The 21,469-nt window shown below is 37.4% G+C and overlaps 1 protein-coding gene across 2 annotated transcripts in view; it reads left to right on the top strand.

Moving 5' to 3' along the window:
* Positions 1 to 20,073, top strand: part of CRYL1 (crystallin lambda 1) — a 47,715-nt gene extending 27,642 nt beyond the window's left edge. For both annotated transcript variants that reach the window (XM_058185342.1, XM_058185343.1), the window contains 5 exons: positions 874 to 1,035; positions 1,578 to 1,772; positions 9,053 to 9,158; positions 14,814 to 14,920; positions 17,204 to 20,073. In XM_058185342.1, coding sequence (XP_058041325.1) covers positions 874 to 1,035; positions 1,578 to 1,772; positions 9,053 to 9,158; positions 14,814 to 14,920; positions 17,204 to 17,332 — 699 coding nt within the window. In that variant the 3' untranslated portion in view covers positions 17,333 to 20,073. The remainder of the gene's footprint in view (positions 1 to 873; positions 1,036 to 1,577; positions 1,773 to 9,052; positions 9,159 to 14,813; positions 14,921 to 17,203) is intronic.
* Positions 20,074 to 21,469: the final 1,396 nt, after the last annotated feature.

Raw genomic sequence — 21,469 nt, 5'->3', positions numbered from 1 at the left:
TTTGATCAGTTTTATTTGCATTGGAATGTATGGTGCCCAAGTGCCACACTGCTTACGCATTGATTTGACATTTTTATAAAAAATAACAAAATAAAAAACTTGTGGGGGGGGGGAGAAATGGGCAAGCCTATATTAGAGTCTTTTAAAAAGCACTCAGGCTTACCCTTGTGAGGACCCAGCTGTTAAAACTGTGCTTTTTCCATTTGTGAATAGGTTCTACAGTTTTGTAGCTTTTAATGCATTATGCAACCCATGATTAACAGCAGATTAGAACTTAATTTAGTTCTTCAGGGAGCCAGTCTCACAAAAGAACCCAAATCCATCCCTGAGGACAATGATTTTTATTCCATTCGGTATCCAACAAATTGAATACAGTTGTCTCTCCAACAAAGACATTCTTTGCAAATGCTCCTGTTCAGTGACTTTGCATAATTTTTGCAGGCTTGAGTTACTGAGGGTAATAGTGAGGGTATTCAGCTTCCCCTGAGTGATTATCGCTAGATCTTTTTAAAAAAATGGCTTTGGGTTTCAGGTGGAGAATGTCATAAAAACACTACTCAATGCCACTCATTTATTTGTGCGTACAAGTATCCTCACCGCTCTCCAACCCTGTGACTTTGTTACAGAAGTAATTTGAAAGTAATCTTTCCTTTGCAGAACGATCCAGCAATTGGGAGAAAAGCAAAGGTTTTTGTTTCAAAAGTAACAGGATGTATTACGATTTGTCAACAATCCTAGTGAAATAAATTACAGGACAAACTAATAAACATATCTAAGTACTGCATAGCTTGGGTTCCAGAAGCATCTAATTGTATTGAAATATTTGTCAAAGGCTCCCATTATATATTTTAATATACCTATTTTGTGTTCTAGGAGTGTGTACCTGAGAATGTAGAACTGAAAAAGAAGATTTTTTCTCAGTTAGATCTAATAGTCAATAATGATACTGTCCTAGCTAGTTCAACCTCGACTCTGTTGCCTACAAAATTATTCACTGGACTGAAGCATGTGAAGCAGTGTATAGTTGCACATCCTGTAAGTATCTCAAGGCATTTTGAAGATATGGTTTTTTAAAAGCCTAAATGGAAAGTCAAAGGAAAAAGATGTATATGTCTTTCATGAAATTTTTGCCTGTGGCATGTGAAATTTTTAAGAGGATGTCATTCTGAAATGCAAGCTTACAAAAAGTGAGGCCTCATATTAAATCTGTGGTGACAACAGTTTTACAGACTGCCCTGGAGATCAAAGAATGGCACACAATTGAGTTATAATAAATATATAGAGCAGCAACATTGTAATGAGGAAAGTTTAACAACATTTGATTAAAGTTTGTTAAAATAATTGTCAGAATGCATCATGGATATCTACTCTGTAGTCTGCTTCGTTGTCCTTTATGTTCATCTTAAGATAACTAGGCTTCGGGGAGCCAGATTCTGATGAGGACAAGATGATTTTGTTATGATCAGATCATGTTGACCTTGTGCTCCTTTGGCTTTAAAATTACTGTAAGGTTGCCTGATTAAATAATAGATCTATTAACATCCTTTCTCTCTTTCTCTTTAAATGGTGATGTCAAGGTAAATCCACCATATTATGTGCCGCTTGTTGAATTAGTTCCTCATCCGGAAACAGATCCTTCTACAATGGAGAAAACCTATGCTTTGATGAAGAATATAGGACAATCACCAGTTAAATTAACAAGAGAGATAGATGGATTTGTTCTGAACCGACTTCAGTATGCTCTTATTAGTGAAACATGGAGACTTGTTGGGGTATGTATGATCTCTATTCTCCTTCAGACTTCTTCAGTCTACAATATATGACTTAAAATTTGGCATACATATTGCATTGAGTTTGGGTTTGTTTAACTAGATTTGTTGAACACAACTGGCATTGTATGCAAAGCACTAAGCCATCAATAATAGTTTACAAAGAATGACTGGGTCCATAGATTATACTAAATCACTATTAAATAAAACCACATCACGGCTTAGTATGATATACAGACCTAGTCTTATATTACAACCTTATACATAGTTACTCAAAAGTATGTGGAACTTACTACAAGCTAAGTATAACATTGCAGTTAGAAGTAAGTCTTATGGAACTCAGTAAGACATCTAACAGGAGTTTCGTTGATCTAGTGATTGATAAATAAGATTGATTAATAGACAGATAGGACTGCATTATATATTTTAATAGTTTTCTATATGCTGCCTTTGAGCTTTGTCAGAAGTGTTGGAGAGACTAGACCCACAGCTTGGGGCAATATGTATTTATTCTTTGCTAATCTGGAACAAATTACTTTTCCTGTATAACTAAGTTTGTGGAATGGATGGAAGAATTGATCAAGAGAGAACTGGTGGCAAAAATAAACACTCATTAAACATAAATTCAGTTAATACCTGGATTTGGTTCATCATGTAGTAGAGAAGTTCATATTTCAACTCCATCTTTAATAAACACAATATAATCCTGCATTAAGTATAATAAAATTAAAGTAGATGACATGACTAACAAGTCAAAGTAATATTCATTTTATAATATAGCAGCTTTAAGATTTTTTTCATACTCATTTTCTGTTGACATAATGACAAGAAGTTTGATTCGGTAGTTAATATGCTAAAGCTAAAACATGGAAAGAAACAAATATGTTTTAAACATGAAAATGAAAACATTAGAAAAAAATCCAAAATTCTTAATCTGTTAAATTGTTACACAATTGAAATTTCTTATTTTATGTGAATTTCAAAGGGCATTTTCAAATACTTATGCAGGAGTTAATTTTATTCCATGTTGCTTGAGTACTCTTATTTGATACTTGTTTATAAATATGCTATCTGTATGTTCCAATTTCTTGCCTTGTTTTCTTAAATTGCAGTTCTGAAGAAATTCTTTTAATAAGTGTCATGTCTCAAAGGATTGGCTTAATTATATTGGTAACTTTCCACTCTGGGCTTGGCCTGTTTCAAGTAAAGTTGACTTTCAAATGTCCAGCATGCTAATAAGATTAGGACTGTAGAACATCAAATACTCTCAGAAGAGTAGAAAACAGAAAGCAGAATTTTAGCCTTACCACTTAAATTTGCAATCAAATTAAGGTCAGAAATTGGTGAAGAACCATCTAAAGCATGGCCATGCAGAACTGAGTACTTATAACCAGATTGTGATAATAGTTATACTGTTCAGAAATGATTGCTCATGAGTGAACCCCAATGGGTTCTTTCTTACCAGAAGACCTGTTTCTTGATTTTGGAACATTTTCAGATCTGAGTAGTTTCAATAGTTTACTTTATTGTCATTGCACCTCGTACAATGAAATTAAATGCTATCTTCAGTGTACATCATACATAAGAAAACTATAAAAATAAAACAAAAACACACATCCTTCACATTCTGTACAATTGAATTGAAAACCCCGATACTGCATTAATACTACACTATACAGTAGAATTCAATATAGTTCAATATAGTTACTGTCCTGAGATAGAAGCTGTTTTTCAGCCAATTTGTCCTTGTTTTTATTGTCCTGTACCGTCTGCAAGATGGTAATAGTTAAAAAAAAAAAGGGTGCCCCAGATGAGATGGATATTTAAGAATGTTTTGAACTTTCTTAAGGTAGCGGGAGCTATAAAGCTCTTCCAAGGAGGGAAGAGGGCAACCAACGATCCTCTAGGCAATGATGTTAACCCTCTGGAGTTCTGTCCTATCTGCTACTGTGCAATTGGCAAACCAGACACAGGTGCAGTAAGTTAAAATATTCTCTATGGTGCAGCAGTAGAAGGTCACCAGCAGTTTTTCATTCAGTTGTTGTTTCCTGAGAAGTCTCAGGTAGTATAATCTCTGCTGGGCCCTTTTGACCAGTGCTGCAGTGTGAGCATCCCAGGTCAGGCCCTCTTTTATAATTAACACCCAAAAACTTAAAACTGGCCGCTTGCTCCACTCTCAATTGCTCTCAATTGCTAAACTTGTGGAAGAGTTTTGAGTTTCTTCTAACAAAGGGGAGTGCCACTGTAACATAAAATAAATGTGAGCCAGCATATGTCATACCTTTGGTTCAGGACTCTATGAAGTCTTTATGTTGATAGTCCAGAATCATTTTGGGATGTGGGCTTTTCCAAAGAAGATATAATAAGGTTCTTTTCTTTATAGTGTACAAGTATAAACCCATAGCAACATTCTATATGGCATTTTATAGACATCAGTTCTGAATTTGATTCCCTTTGCAGAGTTAAACTTCATTAAAGAAAACAGTTACACATGCATACCATTACCAGTTGTTAAGAATGATGGAAGGAATCGTAATATTCACAACAATTTTGAAATATGTGAATTCTAAAATTTCTTTTGGATTTAGTCTTTCAACAGTATAAACCCAGAACATTGAAAATTTCTTAAGAGGCAATCCTAATAGCTTGTAAGAACATGTGTTTACCTGAAGAATGTGTGCCAGTTGTAATCCTGTTTCATATCTGTTCCTAATATACTTATATTTCCTGCAATTATCATTACATAAAGTTCATGAGAAAACAATAGCAGGAATTACAGCAGATTAGTGTGTGTGTGTGTGTGTGTGTGTGTGTGTGTGTGTGTGTGTGTGTGTGTGTATTTCTGTTCTTAGTTGGGTCCACAAGTTACTCCTGTGTCCTATGGGCCTCAAAAATATTAAGCATGACTAGTGGCTCCTGAATTGTGAATACACAACATATTTTATATCGAGATGAGGTTATAAATTACTAGCATGGAAATCTTCTGATTTGTGTCAATTCTTTTAACTGTCTTAAATGGAGTCTATCTTAAATGTTTATTATAAACTCTCTTGTTTTCCTTGTTCTTGACCAATGGGAAATAAACAAAGATGTAAGGCACTTAGACCCTCATTTTTATTATTATTACAGTAGAATGTTGGAATAATTTCTCTGTTATTTTACAGAAATAAACTTTTGTGGGTATGGATGAGGTATGTTACATGTTAATGCCACAGATTTTCAGGAGTGGAAAGGCAAGCAAGGTGCTTTAAAGAACTCCTCTAAGGCAGGGATCACCAACCTTTCGGATCCCAGGGACCACTAAATTCATAATTTTAAATCCAGCGGACCATTAATATCATCTGCCTAATGAATGGCTGGGTGGTCATGGCAAGATGGTCATGTGATTGGGTGGGTGTGGCCAACTCAATGTCACTCACATCAAGGGGCACCTTGCCAGCCTCTACTCACCACTCCTTGCCTGCCCGCTCAGGCTCCTTAGGGCCCCAACAGAAAGCAGTTGCTGGAGCTAAGCAGCCACCATGAGAAAGAGTTGGCAAATCAGCTGATTCAGTTCAAATTGGATCTGACCGAGAAGGAGGTTCAGCAGAATCACCTCACTGAGGACTACAAGCATAGACTTTCCAAGCAGAGGAAAGACCTGCAGGAATGCAAGGCCAGGTACAGGCACCTGGAGGCTCAGTGGGCTGAGATGGTCAGCCCGTTCCAGGCCATCATGCTGACCCACTGGAACAAGGTCCTCTGGCTCTTCACCACCAGCGGCACTTCCCTCCAGCTTTTGCCCAAAGCCCCACACCAAGTCGGGATTTCTGCCCCCCTCCAACCCGCACAAAAAACCCCAAAGGGGGAGACACTGTGCAGCAACACAAACGTTCACTGCATGTATCCGGCCCAGGGGGCATAGTTTGAGGACCCGATTTAACACAACATAAAAAATGCAAATCATTGTTCTATGGACCACCAAAATTTTCTCACAGGCCACCAGTGGTCCATGGACCACCAGTTGGTGACCACTGCTCTAAGACACTCCTCTAATGTTTCTATCTGGCATCTTTGGCACCTCTAGATTTATGGCATTTCTAGATTTATAATTTAGCCTCAGCATATACAATTGACCTCCTTCCTTTATATTTTTTCATATTTTGAAAAAACAACTGTATAAACAGTTTAAATAAAGGGCAAAGGTTGTATATAGCTTATGCATTTCCTCTGGGTGTTTTGAAATAATCAGGTTGGTTCTGTAAGTTTATCACTTAACTCTCTGATTCATATTAGATAAGACTGTGGTTGTCCAATTATTTCTAAACCTTAACTTCACCATAGGCAATGCTGACTAGTGCTGGAAGTTCAGCAATGAATCCATCACTATTGCAAAGACATAATAGAGGTATTCAACTGATGCACTATATCAACTGGGTTTTTCCATTCATAAAAAATGTGTTGTGGGGAACACTGCCAGTAGAAAGAATATAGTAGAATTCCTCCACTATTAGCAACAGCAGTTAGACTTATATACCGCTTTACAGTGCTTTACAGCACTCTCTGAGAGGTTTACAAATGTCAGCATATTGTCCCCAACAATCTGGGTCCTCATTTTACCAACTTCAGAAGGATGGAAGGCTGAGTCAACCTTGACTCGGTCAGGATTAAACTGCTGGCAGTGGGCAGAGTTAGCCTGCAATACTGCATTCTAACCACTGTGCCAACACAGGCCCTTTATTACTAAGTACATCTTACCATACATTTTGCTACTTAAATCCTATTTTAATGAAAAGATTTTAACAAAAGGATTGGTATGATTGGTTATTTATGCCATTGTTTCTGGAATGAATCTGTGATCAAGTTCCTGGAATGTTTAGGACTATGAAAAATGCGGACTACAAGTCTTATGTTACTGTTTACATTGATGTATGTATGATGTGCTTCCTTTTGATTATTTTTAATTTTACCTTTTCTGTTTAATGCGATTTCACTGTATAATCTGGTCTTCGATCAGAAGACATAAAAAAATATTTGTTTCTTAGAACATATATTCTAAACTGAGATTATTGTAAAAACAATACATTTAAAAGTATATTGTTGGGAAGAGCTTTCAAGAAAGAGGCAGATGAATCTGAACAGGGAGACTTGTCCTATCTTGCTTTTTGGGTGTTGCTGGTTTGCTAGGAAATTTATCCTCTGGATGTTAACTGAGTTTCAAACAGCAGCTCATGGCATGCCTTCGTTGGAAACTGGGAGTTGCCTTTTAATAAACCTAAGCATCTGGGCATGTTTAGGCCATGTGGATTGCTTTCATGAGGCAACCAATGTGCAAATAACGCATATGGCAGTTGCATGTTCTGTATTTAATTATCATGTTTGTCCATTTCCACCTCTGCATAATGCACATCCCACACCCCAGTTGAAAAGGTTAATAAAATCCTCCAAAATCATACTGTTGTGGAAACTGGTATTTTATGTGATGAAAAGTCACCCTGCAAAATATCAGTGAGATTGCATCCTTTTTTTTAAGGGGTAGTAGCAGGCAGACAACATTGTAGCATTATGGTGCAAGCCCCCCTTTTTGCATCATAACCTCACACTCATGACCACAAAGAATATCAATAGCACTTAGACTTATATACCGCTTTACAGTGCTTTACAGCCCTCTCTAAGTGGTTTACTGAGTCAGCATATTGCCCCCAACAATTTGGGTCCTCATTTTACCCACCTTGGAAGGCTGGAAGGCTGGAAGGCTGAGTCAACCTTGAGCCAACCTGCCAAATTGCAGTCAGCCGGCAGTCAGCAGAAGCAGCCTGCAGTACTGCATTCTAACCACTGCGCCACTGTGGCTCTTGAACTCAAGGCTGCTTTTGTCCTTCTGACCAAAAGAGCAAGATCTCACAACACCATAGAATATGAATACAAGCTATTGTATTCAACTTATGACCACAATTGAGCCCGACTTTTTCGTTGTTAAGTGAGTTTTGCCTCATTTTACGTCCTTTCTTGCCACACTTGTTAAGTGAATCATTGCAGTTGTTAATAACATGGTTGTTAAGTGAATCCGCTTCCCCATTGACTTTGTCAGAAGGTCGCAAAATGTGACCTTGGGACACTGCAACTGTCATAAATATGAGTCAATTGCCAAGCATCCAAATATAGATCACATGACCATGGGGATGCTGCAGTGGTTTTAAGTGTGAAAAACGGTCACAAGTCACTTTTTTTAGTGCCACAGTAACTTCAAACGGTCACTAAGCAAACTGTTGTAAGTTGAGGGCTACCTGTAAAGGACCTGTGTTTTTAATTATGTCCAGGACTTGTATCATTTAGAAAGCAATTTTATACCATGTTCAGGAAGGCTGCATAATTTATGATTATTAAGTCATTTTGAGAGAAGCACTCTGACTGTCCTGCCAAAAATAAAGTCTCCTTCAAGTTGAACTCAGCTCATTAATAACCTTTTTAGATTATGTCATTGATCCAGAGGTGATCATTGAACCAGGTCTGCTACTGGTTTGCTTTGCTACTGGTTCGCTGCCTGCATGCATGCACGGTGTGCACCAAATGCACGCTTTGCACACATGCATACCGCAGGCACTACCACCCAGTGCTGAAAAAGAAGGCTTAAGAAGCCTTTTCTAAGGTAAGTAGAACAGCGGAGGGAGGGAACAGCTGTGCTGCGTGATTCAGATTCTCTAGAAAGCATATAATATATGCGAATATAAATCGCACGGCACAGCTGATCGTTGGAAATACCAGTTCGCCCAAAGCGGTAGCTTTTATTACTTCCGGTTCGGGTGAACCGGTCCAAACCTGTAGCATTTCACCCCTGCATTGATCCCTTCACTCATCAGGCACAAATCATTCAAAATCAGAGGTATAATTTTGTATGGTTTTCCCATTGGCAGCTAAACAAGTAAGGCGCTCTTCAGAATTCTTCAGATAAGTTTGCTACATCTAAATTAGCAACAAAAACTCCACAGTTCTGAATTCTTTTTTTAAATATTTTTTAAATAAACATTGATATCTTGGGACCTTCCTCTCCATGCGGATTGATTGACACATCAACAACTTTTGTTCTTTTGTTAAATTAAGTTTTAAATTAAAACTTTAATTTAATTTTAATAATAATTAATTTAATTTAATTTAATTAATTTAAATTAATTAAATTAAATTAAACTTTTGTTAAATTAAGTTTACCCTTTTGTTTTCCAGTATTTCCTATCCATAAAGGGTTTATAGAGTAAATTTGAATTCTACCATTCTTTAACATTCATAATTTTTTTTTTTGTATGCAGGATGGCGTAATATCACCAGATGACCTAGACCTTGTGATGTCTGATGGTTTGGGAATGCGGTATGCATTTATGGGACCTCTGGAAACAATGCATCTAAACGCCGAAGGTTTGTAAGGTCTCGATGAACAATTTCTGTTATGATCCTGATGACATCAAAACAATGACATATGTGCGATAATATCATGCAAATGTTGGGATTATTTACTGGCATTATGACACCCGATGCGTGCATAAATCATAGCATTTCCATGAACAGTCTGCAGTCATTTTGTCCACTCCCCAAAGTCATGATTACATCAAGAATATTCTCATTCTCTTTCTCTCTCGCTCTGTATGTGGGTATGTGTGTATACACACATATACATATACATATATACCAGGGGTGTCAAACTCACGTCACATCGTCGTTACGTGATGTATCACAGCTTTTTCCCCCTTCGCTAAACCGGGCGTGGGCATGGCCAGTGTGTGACGCATCCGGCCTGCGGACTGTGAGTTTGGCACCCATGATATAACATACATACGGGTAGTCCTTGATTTACAACAGTTCATTTAGTGACCAAAGTTATAATGGCACTGAAAAAGTGACTTATGGCTGTTTTTCACACTTACAACCATTGCAGCATCCCCATTGTCAGGTGATCCAAATTTGGATTCTTGGCAATTGATTCATATTTATGACAGTTGCAGTGTCCTGGGATCATGTGATCCCCTTTTCTGACAAGCAAAATCAGTACGGAAGCCAGATTCCCTTAACAGCCGTGTTGCTAAGTTGAAAACTGCAGTGATTCATTTAACAACTGGGGCAGGAAAGGTTGTAAAAGAGGGCAAAGTTCACTTAACAATTGTCTCACTTTGCAACAGAAATATTAGGCTCAATCATTGTGTTGGTTATTGAGCTATTTCATGAAAATATGTATTAGTTACACCATGTTTAAACATAGTATTATTCTCCTGGCATGAATATAATTTTTCCATTAGCTAAAAATTATGACAATTGCTCACTATCATGTGATTTGGGAGTATCTGCCTTTCTAGTTCAGAGAACCTCCATCTTTTCAAGGTTATTAATTTAAAACATTTTTCCATGACTTAAACTTAGTGACTGTATTTTAGCTATATTTTAGTTCTATAGCTTTTAATATGCATGTATTAAATTTGTTTGCCTAATCATTTGCAGACAAATAATATTGTATCCCTATTCAAAAGCCTCAGGTCTCTTCACCTAGAGCAGGGGTGTCAAACTTGATTTCATTGAGGGCTGTATCAGGGTTGTGTTTGACCTACGGGGGACGGGGGACGTGGCCATGTTGGAAGTGCCCCCCCCCCGAGCTCTGTTTTCGCTGGCAGAGACACCGAGGGCCGCTCCTTCGTTGTTCCCATGGGTGAGTTCTAAGCACCGGGTGGGCCATATCCAGCCCGTGGGCCTTGAGTTTGGCACCCCTGACCTAGAGCGTCCCCAATCTCTTTTTGTACAGAATATTTACTTGAATTTAATCTAATAAAAAAATTAAGCATTAGAATGTGTGCACTCCGATACTCCATCCAAGAACATTTCTTAAAGCTGTCATTTTCTCTCTGTGTTTGTGTATGCACCATGTCTTTACTAGAACAGAACAGAACAGAACACAATTCTTTATTGGCCAAGTGTGATTGGACACACAACACACACAACAAAGTTGTGAAGAATCCTCTAGTAGAGGGGTCTCCAACCTTGGCAACTTTAAGCCTGGTGGACTTCAACTCCCAGAATTCTGGGAGTTCAAGTCCTCCAGGCTTAAAGCTGCCAAGGTTGGAGACCCCTGCTCTAGTATCTCTCAGCCATTGGTGAGTTCTGTCCACTCAAGGATGTTTAAATAACCATAGAAGACGCTATTAGTCTGTGCTTCCCAGTTTCAGCAACTTTAAGATGCATGCTGGTTGGGGGCGGGATTCTGGGAGTTGAAGTCCATCCATCTGAAAATGGCCGAGATTGAGAAGGCCTGATGTGAACCGTTGATGAGGGTCCTACTTTAGATGGGAATAAATCCCACAGATACCTGTGAGACTTACCTCAAATAGGTACAGGAGCAGAGTTTCAGCTTTCATTCCTGAGAAGAGAACTCTGTATCCAACAGTAGAATACTGTTTGCCAGAAGCTTTGGGATAAAGAGCAAATGCCAACAGCAAGTCATTGCAAACAGAAAGAGAAAAGAAATACGAGAATGAAAAGAAACAGAAGAAGGACAAAGGAAACCCACACTGTTTTTCATAGGAAAAGGTAGTTTAAGGACACCCAACTGAATTAATACAAATAGTGGTGAGTACTGATTTTGTGCCCTAGAACTGGACATTTTAACATTTTGGCAGGGTGGCACTAAAACACTTTTAGTAAAAAACAAAAAACCAGCAGTGCAGTTTTACTAAAACAATTTTCTCAGATACCCTATTACTGTATAATCATGAAACAACGGAGCTCCTGTGCGTAGATACAATCTTTTCAGGTTCCACAGAGGTGATAGGATTACTTGCTTGTTTTCAGCCTTCCCAAAAACACTTTGGGACAGGCTATTTGGCTTTTAACAACCTGATTCTTAAATAGCTTCACCTGAATTTGCTTTTTTTTAATCACTACAGATCATGTCAACAGGAAATACATATCAGTAAAAATGCATAACCTAAGGTTTTAATTTTTTTTAAGCAAAAGTACTTTTTTCTACCTGTTTGGTTTTTTTTAAAAAAAAAGGTTACAAGGATGATCTTTATAATATAAAAAGTAACAGCTTTAAAAGGCTTCTCAAGCTTGTCATTTAAGTATAGCCATTTGCAAAGTTCTTAACGGCTGGAGTATGTTGGGGAATTTTCACTAAAAATCATTGTGTGTGTAAGTGGAAGCAACTAATATTTTAATTATTTCTGCTATTAATGCTTTAGAAAAACCAGGGAACTATTTGTGTTCCATTTCGCTTCTGCAAAAATTGCAGAATATAAAAAGAGGCATTATTATAATTGAAAATCAAATTATTTTCTGACCGCTCTCTTAGAGATATTTTGAAATAGAATATCAATTGATGGTTCCCCCTTTTACATTAGCTCCTTAAATAGTATAGTCCTAGGGTTAATATACAAACAATAGATGTTTGTAATCTATTCATGTTTACTCAGAATGAAATCTACTACACTTCCATCAGTTTTAGTAAATAAATATGCCAAGGATTGCAGACTTCTGGGCATATTTCTTGAGATTAAGAGTAGGAATTTTCTCATATTTATGCAGAGCTTGCTCTTTGGCATCTTTAGAGCCCTGATTTTACAGCCAACCGCTTACACAAAGATCATGACTAAATATTGTTGTAAATTAAATAACAAATATGCCTACGTGCACTAGTCACAAGTAACATTTGAAATAATTCAAACTTCCTGGAAGCAGCTAAAAAATGGGAACTGTTCTAACATTTCATTAACCGTCTTCCGGTATTGGTCCTTTGTTTCCTGCAATACTGCAACTAAATGTGTTTGAACTGGGTGCTACACAACCTTTGTTTTGGCTCTTCCCCAAGAATCAACATTTTGGTTTTATGCCATAGCAGCTGGGTTCCAAGTGGAACCCATTTCCCAAACTTGGCTTGTCCTCCAACATTCCCAATCACCTAACAAATCTAAACTGCTTTGGCTTACACCATGTCTAGCAGCTGATTTGAATGGCTCATTATGTCTACAACCTTTGGAGCAGGCAAACAAGTCACCATGTGATCCTCAAGCTTATATGTTTATGTTTTGTTTGTAAAAGTCAAATTGCAATAAAAATCCCCCCCAATCTTCTGGAGGTACGTTTTCAATACGAGAAGATTTCATCATCCACAGACTGGTTCCCTCATTTAGGAACACATGTTTCATTCTCAATGTCATCCTTCCCCATTCTCCTTAAAATAAATTTCTTATTTTAAGAATAATTTTTTTATCACTTTGGGAGTAGGATGAAGTTATCATATCTTGAAGGGTCTCATCCAGCTATCTCTCTGGTTGCCTAAGTATCGCCAGTTCAGCCATTCTGATTTTAGGGGAATGGACCTGCTATCCAGGAAATATTGCCAACCAGCAGATACCAGTTGGGGGACCAGCCAAGGGTGTGTGTATATATACTGTGTGTGTGTGTGTGTATGTATGTATGTGTGTGTGTGTGTGTAATAAACCAGAAAATACTCCCTTCTCCTACTAGCTTTCTATCTTCATGTAGTTATTCTTGGTGACTGTCTATTCTTTTTAAAGAATTGTTTGAAGTAGAAGGTGGATAATTGCTGCCTGCAAAATGGCCAGCACCTAGGCTAGTGGTGCTCTGTCCCTTTAAGACACAAGTGTCAAACTCAACCGCATCATGTGATATTGTGACATTTTTTGCCTTTGTGGAGCCAGGGGTGTGTGGCTTGTGCATGACACACCCATGGGCCACCACTTTGACACCCCTGCTTTATGACCTCTCTATAGTCAGCCCAGAAATGTGTTACAAAAGTTGAGCAGAGGGGGCAGTTGAGTTTGGTTTGGGTGTGAGAAGGCTTGTGTTCATTTGGGAAACTAAAACAGCCTAAGGCAAATATAAGAGTTACTATTTTCCAGAAATAGGTTCAAAAAGAGAAGCAGTGGAGGAACAGAAATTGTAGTTGAGGAAAAAGAGAAGGAGAAGTGCTATAGTAAACTATGAATACTAGCCTTTGAGTACTTAAGGTGTGTTGCCAAGAGGCCAGGAGTTGTGTTGGCTCCCTTGGAGTTTTGGAGTGCACTAACCTTGGTATACAAATCTGTGACACTTTATATTCAGAACCTTGAACTCTGGATTCTCCATCCAAACTCTGAATTTATCTTGTTTTGTCTCTGAAAGTGAGAGATTAGTAAATTCTTCCTTCTATTCACCTAATCCCCTCTTCCTGTTTGCCCTCCTGTTTGCTCACTGATTGCAAGCTCCCAAATGTTTTTTCTCTTAATACTACTTAGGACTGAGCTGTTGGCTAAGTATTCACTTGATCAATCAATTACCTGCAGCTTAAGTTCCTGATTTTAATGGTATGTGGGAATGACCTTGGATGACTGGCCCAAAGATGCTGCCTAGAGAATGGTCAGATAAAAGACAGCATCATCTGCAGTGGGATGGTGGGTGGGGTAAGATGCTCTAAAGAAATCCTCCTAATTTCTTAGTAAAGGAGAAAAAGGTAGAATTGTCCTTTCAGACTTGCAAGATTCTATAATATAGCTTTACAACAAGTAGAATTAGCTCACCTGATTGTGTTTCCTTTCTGGTCTATTTGATGGAGCTGATATTGCTCCAAACTCTGTAGTCTTTAAATAAGCATATACAGTAATTCATTAATAATAAGAAAAAAAGCAATTCCCCAAATAACCCACAGACAAAACTCCCTTATATCTATTGACTGTTGTATTTGCTTGTTCTGCTCATAAGCTCCCAGCTGCTTCTCTTCCATCCAAAATAATGTTGGCTAAAACTATGAGTGCTATTAAACAGTCTGAACTTTTGAATCGCTGGGATCAATCTCAAGAAAGAGGATTTTTGTAAAATGTAAAATCCTACTTGGAAACAAAGAAGTTCTCAAAGGATGGTATAGAATTGTTTTTCTTGGAGTTTCATTCTTTGAAAAGAATTAGCAGACAGCTGTTTGGAACCCCAGACAGGAAAAAAAAATGAATTCTAGACAGTCAATAATTCCTCTCAAATTCAGTGGTAGACTTTCTTTGTTTGGGAAACATTAAAAAGTTTCCAATTCTCTTTCAGGAATGCTGAACTATTGCGATAGATACCGTGAAGGTATTATCCGTGTCTTGAAAACCTTTGGACCAGTACCAGATTTTTCTGGGAAAACAGAACAGAAAATCAATGAGGTATGTATACAAACTGAATTTCAGGCTGAGTTGGCAAAATGTATCAGCTGCATTAGCATACTGGGTGTTCTATGAATTTATCAATTTTGGGTTACCAAAAGTTTAATCTTTTAATCATTTTGTTATTTGTTAATAGTCTTATGATTTTCTGTATGGTTGACACATACAAACTTTACAACCGAATGTGCTTCTTTATATGTGGCATGCATTACATTGTTCCTATTGTCAAACGGAGGTTAAGAGCAAAATGGAAATACGATAGTGTGACTTTTAAGAAACAAAACGAAAGTCTACTCTGCACGTCCCAAAAATACGATATTTTGTTTTAGATAGAAATTATATACAGTATATAATGGTCTGAAGTGGGATAAAATGCTCAGGTTTTGTATGTTTTGATTACATCATTCATTCAACACACATGTGACTGTTATTAAATGAAATGAATTATCTTCTATATTTAGCAAACATAAGGACTGTCTGTTATGAATATGAATTCACTGTTCCTTTTTTGAGAGCCACTTCATTCTTTCCACTGCAAGACAATTTTCTGTTCAGATCCCCATTCCTTAATGTAGAGACATTTTTATGTTGGGGTCCCCAGTATTTATTTAACCTCTAAGGCCTGGCTTTTAAGGACTGTAGTACCTTTTAAAACTATGTAAAATAGAGAATTATTCATCTGCATGTCATTCTATAATTTGCTTTGTAAAGATCCACGTATAAAAATAACTTCTAATCCAATGTGTTTTATAAAATATATGAGGAGAAAAAGTAGTCAGATAATTAAAATATAATCTGAAAGTCAGTATGACGGCCTTATTTTTTTGGTTCAGAAGGCAGTGGATTCAGGGCCAAGTTAAGAACTGAGCAAGGTAATTGTCATTGGGCCACCATCCTCTTTTATTTTTCAGAGGTTTAGTAAAGCAAATAAGTGAGTTCCCTTTGCTTGGCTTGAGGTTTTTATTAAATAGGCCATCATCACATCATATTTATTTCTCTAGGATTTCACTGTCAAAAAAGATGGCAAAATCCTACACCATTTTGTTCTGGATAATCTCTCAAGCTTTCATCCAGTGCCAACATTCAAGTATCTGGTTCCCATGTAATAGAGATAGGACAGCTCTGCTAGAAAGGGACAGGTGTGTTATTGTTAACAACCTCACAATGTGGAGCATAGTTTGGTGACATGGTGAGCAGGGAAACTTCTTAAAAATCAGGTGAATGAGAAGATCTATTCAAAAACAGTAGTGTTTTCATCGCAACCTGATGGTCTCCTGATGTGGCAGACTACAGTTCCTGGAACTGTCAATCATTATAACCAATGGCCCATTAGTTTGGAATTTGGGGTGATGTGCCCCGGGATATTTGGCAGTAGCAGGTTTTTCCAAACATTGCAGTAACACATAGGGTAAGAACATTGGGAAAAGATATTTTAAATGTTTTAGAAGTCTGCAAGGATTATAGGAGACACTTTTATTATCATTAACTCATAGGATACTCATGCATATAATAACAAGCATACAGATTGGAAAATAAAGGCATTTTTCTAGCAATAAAGTGTTGCTGATCCAGTGTGAGGGAGATGTGATGTCTCTTCATAAATAAAACTATGGGGCGGGAGGGGGAGAGATGGCTCTGGGTGAGGGGATGGTTTCACGCACATGCCTGCCGCTTGCACAAATGTAGCTTCGTGAGCTTTGCTTGTTGCTTGTGCAGCCCAGTTCCACAACAGGCCGTGACTTGGTACTGGGTTTTTAGCTTTGGGGACCCCTGCCCTAAAAGACAAAATAATCCCTCCCTTGTAAAAATAGCCAAGTATGCTTAGTTGCTACAGAACGGCCACTTGAAAATATGTGGACATCAACTCCCAGAATTCCCCAGCTAAGAATTATGGGAATTGAAGTCCATATATCTTCTATTGGCCAAGGTTTTAGAAACAGTGTTCTGGGGAGGGGGGTGGGGATGCTGTTGGGCTGAATGATTGGTTTCCTGTTTAAACAGTCCCAGCTAGATGGCAGCACCTAACTGACCTTGCCTGACTTATAAGCTAAGCAGGCAAGGAATGTTGAACAATCCTTGCCCAGGAAACTACCCCAAATCCAGACTAAACTAGAAAGTCCAAAAAAACAACAACAACCAACCCAAAAGTAGACAGTGGCAGATCATTTTCATACCATTGCCAAGAAAGAAGACTGAATGGGCACAATCATAGGTCGTGCCAAGTCAGGCTATCCTAAAGCGAACCTTTATCTTAATGTATAGCTTATTTTGTCTTTGTTTCAGGCCATGGTTAAAAAAACTCCAAGTGATCCAGAGCACCTAAATGCCAGGAGACAGTGGAGGGATGAATGCCTCGTGCGCCTGGCCAAACTGAAAAGGGATATTAAATCGGATGACGTGAACCACTTTTAAATCACAGAAACGGGCATCATCAAGTTGGCATTCAAGAGGACACCTCCCTTCCATGGCCAAACATTACACATGCAAAAGCCAGTTGAACCACTTAGGTCAATTATTTAAGGCTAGAACATTTTTATCTGAAAACGTTTCTAAGTGATATTTTAAAGCCAGAGTCTTAAACCCCTTGGCTGAGAATCTGGGGAGATTGTCAGTCCTCCAGGTCATAGTTGTCTTAAAGATGCTTTCCCCCGCCCCCCTTCAAAAGGCAGCTGGAATGCTTTTTCCTTTTCCCTCAAGGAAAAAAAACAACCCAGTCCAGTTGCCTTTTAAGGGTGGAGGGGAAAACACCTTTGAGACCCTTGCTTGAGATGCTTGCATTTTATGGGAGGGCTGCATAGAAATGTATTTGTTGAGAGTAGTTTGCAATTTTCATCACTGAAACAAATGGGATGCAAAGCGAACTCAATTTTAAACAAGATGCTGAACTTCAAAAACCGCATTGCTCTTGGGCTTCCGTAATGAAAAATATTTTTATGTAGAGGTAGTCTTTTAACTTGCAATTGAGTCATAATTGAGCGTAGAATTAAGATAATAAGTCATATCTACCTCATTTTATGACTTTTTTTGTGGCAGTCATTAAATAAATGTTGTCATCATTAAAACATCACATTTTTTTGCAATGGGCACATTTTGCCAGAAACTGGAAGTAAATGCTGGTCCCCGGAAAGCCCATAAATCACAGTTACATGACTGTGGGATCCTGCAAATGGTTCTAAATATGGCCTGGTTGCTGAGTGCCCAAAATATAATCACATGACCACAGTGGGAGGGAATGGTCGTCAGAAGTTGTAAGTCTCTTTCTTTTTTGGGGGGGTTGGGGTGGGGTTTGTCCATCATAACTATGAACAGTTGCTAAGCGACCAGTCTTAAGTCAAGGACTACCTGTATCAGTTCTTGGTTCATATTACTTTTAAGCTACAATGTAACAGAACAGTAATATTTATTTAAAACTAACTTTTTAAAGTCTTGCTTGTGATTAATTTAGCCCAAGCATCGATTACTTTTTTGCATGGATCTAACTATTTTGGCAATGGTGGTAAGGGGGGGGGGAATGCTTTTTCTGGCCTACATTCTCTTCTGTTTGTGTATTTATAGGCAGGATAAACCATGATATCCAAGTTTGTACATATTCTGATTGTAGCCAAATAAGATTTCCAATATTAGCAATAGCACTTAGATTTATATACCGCTTCATAGTGCTTTCCAGCTCTCTTTAAGCGGTTTACAGAGTCAGCATATTGCCCCCAACAATCTGGGTCCTCATTTTACCCACCTTGGAAGGATGGAAGGCTGAGTCAACTTTTAGCCTGGAGAGATTCGATCTGCCAAACTGCTGGCAGCTGGTGATCAGCAGAAGTAGCCTGCAGTACTGTACTCTAATCACTGCACCACCTCGGCTCATATTAGCTTTAATATGAATGAATCTTATATTCAGATGATTATGTTTCACATTATAGGCTTTGTGCTGTATTGACGTATTATGCAGATTGGCAATAATACCAATATGGGGACAAAGGACTGGAAGATGTGATAATGTAGACCGTAATTTGTTCCCCTTGGCAGTTCTTCCAGTTGGAAGGGGACATTAACTACTTAAGACTAGAGTTGTGTCCTTAACAATTCCTTCCTTTTATGTCATGGATGCTTTAGATTCTTTGTCAAATAGCGGATGTGCTAGATCAGAGTGCCACTGTTGAAGTATTATATTAGATGTGGAAGATTTTTGGTATTATAGAATATTGCCAGTTGGCTGCAAAAGTAGACGCAATGATTTCAAAGCAAGATTTCCTTGCAATATTTCATCATTGCCCCAACATTTTGATTGAAACAATTTTTGTGGAGAACTGGGTGGCTTGGGTTTTAGCGTTGCTGACTAACAAACTGCCTTTTTGTAAGATCAGTATACCTGAAAGCCTGGCAGTGAGAGCTCTTTAAAGATTACACTCAGAAAAATAAACCCTATGAACCCTGAACTCTAGGCAAGTCCGTGAACTATAAACTCAAGAATACAACTGAAATACCTGTACATCTCTTTCTTCATCGCATGTACACAATATGGGGAATTCATTGGGGTTTTCTATATGTCTTAACCTACACTGGAGATTGTTCAACTGAGGAAGCATATCCTTGTCTTCTTTGTAAAAGTATGGGTGATAACTACATTACTAAAGCTTTCTTGAGAAGGCTGCTCAGTCTTTGGAATTCCTGCAGTTAGGAGACCAACCTAGTCTCTTGTGACGTTTTATAGCTTGTCCTGACAAGATTAACTTTCAATGAATTAATGATCATAATCCTGTAAGATTTCATACGTGGCTGATGGGACCTTCTATCTTTTTTAACTGAGCATGATTGTGTTATGAATTTTTATTAATATTGTCACTGAGGACTTCTGTTCCAAAATCAATAACTTGCCATAACATTTAATGTATTTTATTGCCAGGCATATATACGTTTCATTAACTATTAGATTTCATCAGTACAAAGCTCACTAAATTGTTACATTAGTACAAGCTCAAGACATTTAATTAGGAGAAGTATTTAAATGCATCATAGAAGACACTGCAATCATTACATTAAGTAAATTGCAATGCTCAAAAACTCTAAATTTTATGTTTCTTTGTATTATTCTTCAAGCTGATGAAATATCTGTACATCTGTAATCTGCTTACCAATAAATATCTTTATTGAAATCAGCCTTGTATATTTATATGGAACTATTGTATCATTTTTCATTTTAGCTTTTTATATTCAAGGATGAGTTCATAGGCATCATTACACAAATAACATGAATTGCCATGAATGACACAAAATTAATGCATACTAAACTGCCTTGTCTGGATTTCTTTGAGTATAGTGGACTTGTCTGTTGTTTGGGCAGGTGGGAATATTTAAATCAAAATTAGATTTGTTCTATCTGAAATAGGGGTTTAAATTAAATAGATGTTGCCACTTGCATTGTTAAACTGCAATACAAATTACCATTAAGTGCATTAAAAGGAAATGAAATTGATCAGGCAGGCTATATTAACCGAAATTCCCTAAGTCAAGAAGGCAATCTTGACTTGGTGTCAACATGATTGCAAGTTCAGATTTGGCAACATTTGTATAGCGAATTTTAATGCTAGAACATCATTTGGTGAAGAGTCTTCAAATGGCCACCATAAAGAAAAAGATAGCTATTTGGCTCTCTAGTTATACAAGCTTAGTTTGAATTAATTTTAGAATCCAATATGTTAATATGGCTTTTAGAATTATCCCAGTATGATCCGATTTGGCCTCATCTTTCTAACACTCTAGCCAAATTCTTTCAAAACTGAACCTTCAGAAACTATAGCACATTGCCATAGGTAGTTCAACTATTAGGCTGGCAGGACATGGAGCACTGAGCAAATTATTTCCATATTTGATTTGTGGCAGTTGATTCTAAGCAATCAAAGCAATCTGGGTTTATGCATCAAAACATACAGATATTATTGTATTTGCAAATATAATAATATAATATATAATACCTGCTTAAAGATTTGGTGTAATGTATATATATATATATATATATAAAACACCGAAAGTCCTCAAATCACTTACACTGGAACATAAAATGAACATTTTCTATTAAGATATATGTTTTTACAGAATTTCCTGTTTGTTTAGTGGTGCATTCATAATCTTAGTGTACAACCTATTGAGTTTACAAAACATGAAATGAATGCAATTTATTAAAATTTATTTCCTGGCAAGGATTCTGAGCAACAGTTTTATTTTGCTTTAAAAAATAATCATAAAAATAATTATTCCCTATTCGGTTTATCAAGAATGCTGTCCTATTTTAAACTTAAGTGAGACATTTGTATAAACAGATATAGCTCTTTACATTAAATAATTTCACTCATTGACACAGGGAACTAGATCAAATAAGTAAGAAAATAGTTGAAGATCAATCCATTCATTATTGGGACATTAAATCCTCCCTCCAAGGGAATTAGTAGTATAGGCCCATGTCAGATGTCTCTAAATCAACTTGAAATCTGTTAAAAAGGCATTGCATTCTTCCAGTAGACGAATTTTCACATAATCCTTTGTGGGTGCAGCAAC

This window comes from Ahaetulla prasina, chromosome 5 (genome assembly GCF_028640845.1).
Source record: "Ahaetulla prasina isolate Xishuangbanna chromosome 5, ASM2864084v1, whole genome shotgun sequence".
Taxonomy (NCBI): Eukaryota; Metazoa; Chordata; class Lepidosauria; order Squamata; family Colubridae; genus Ahaetulla; species Ahaetulla prasina.
Note: the sequence above shows the minus strand (reverse complement) of the source record. Positions and strands in the feature narration are given on the sequence as shown.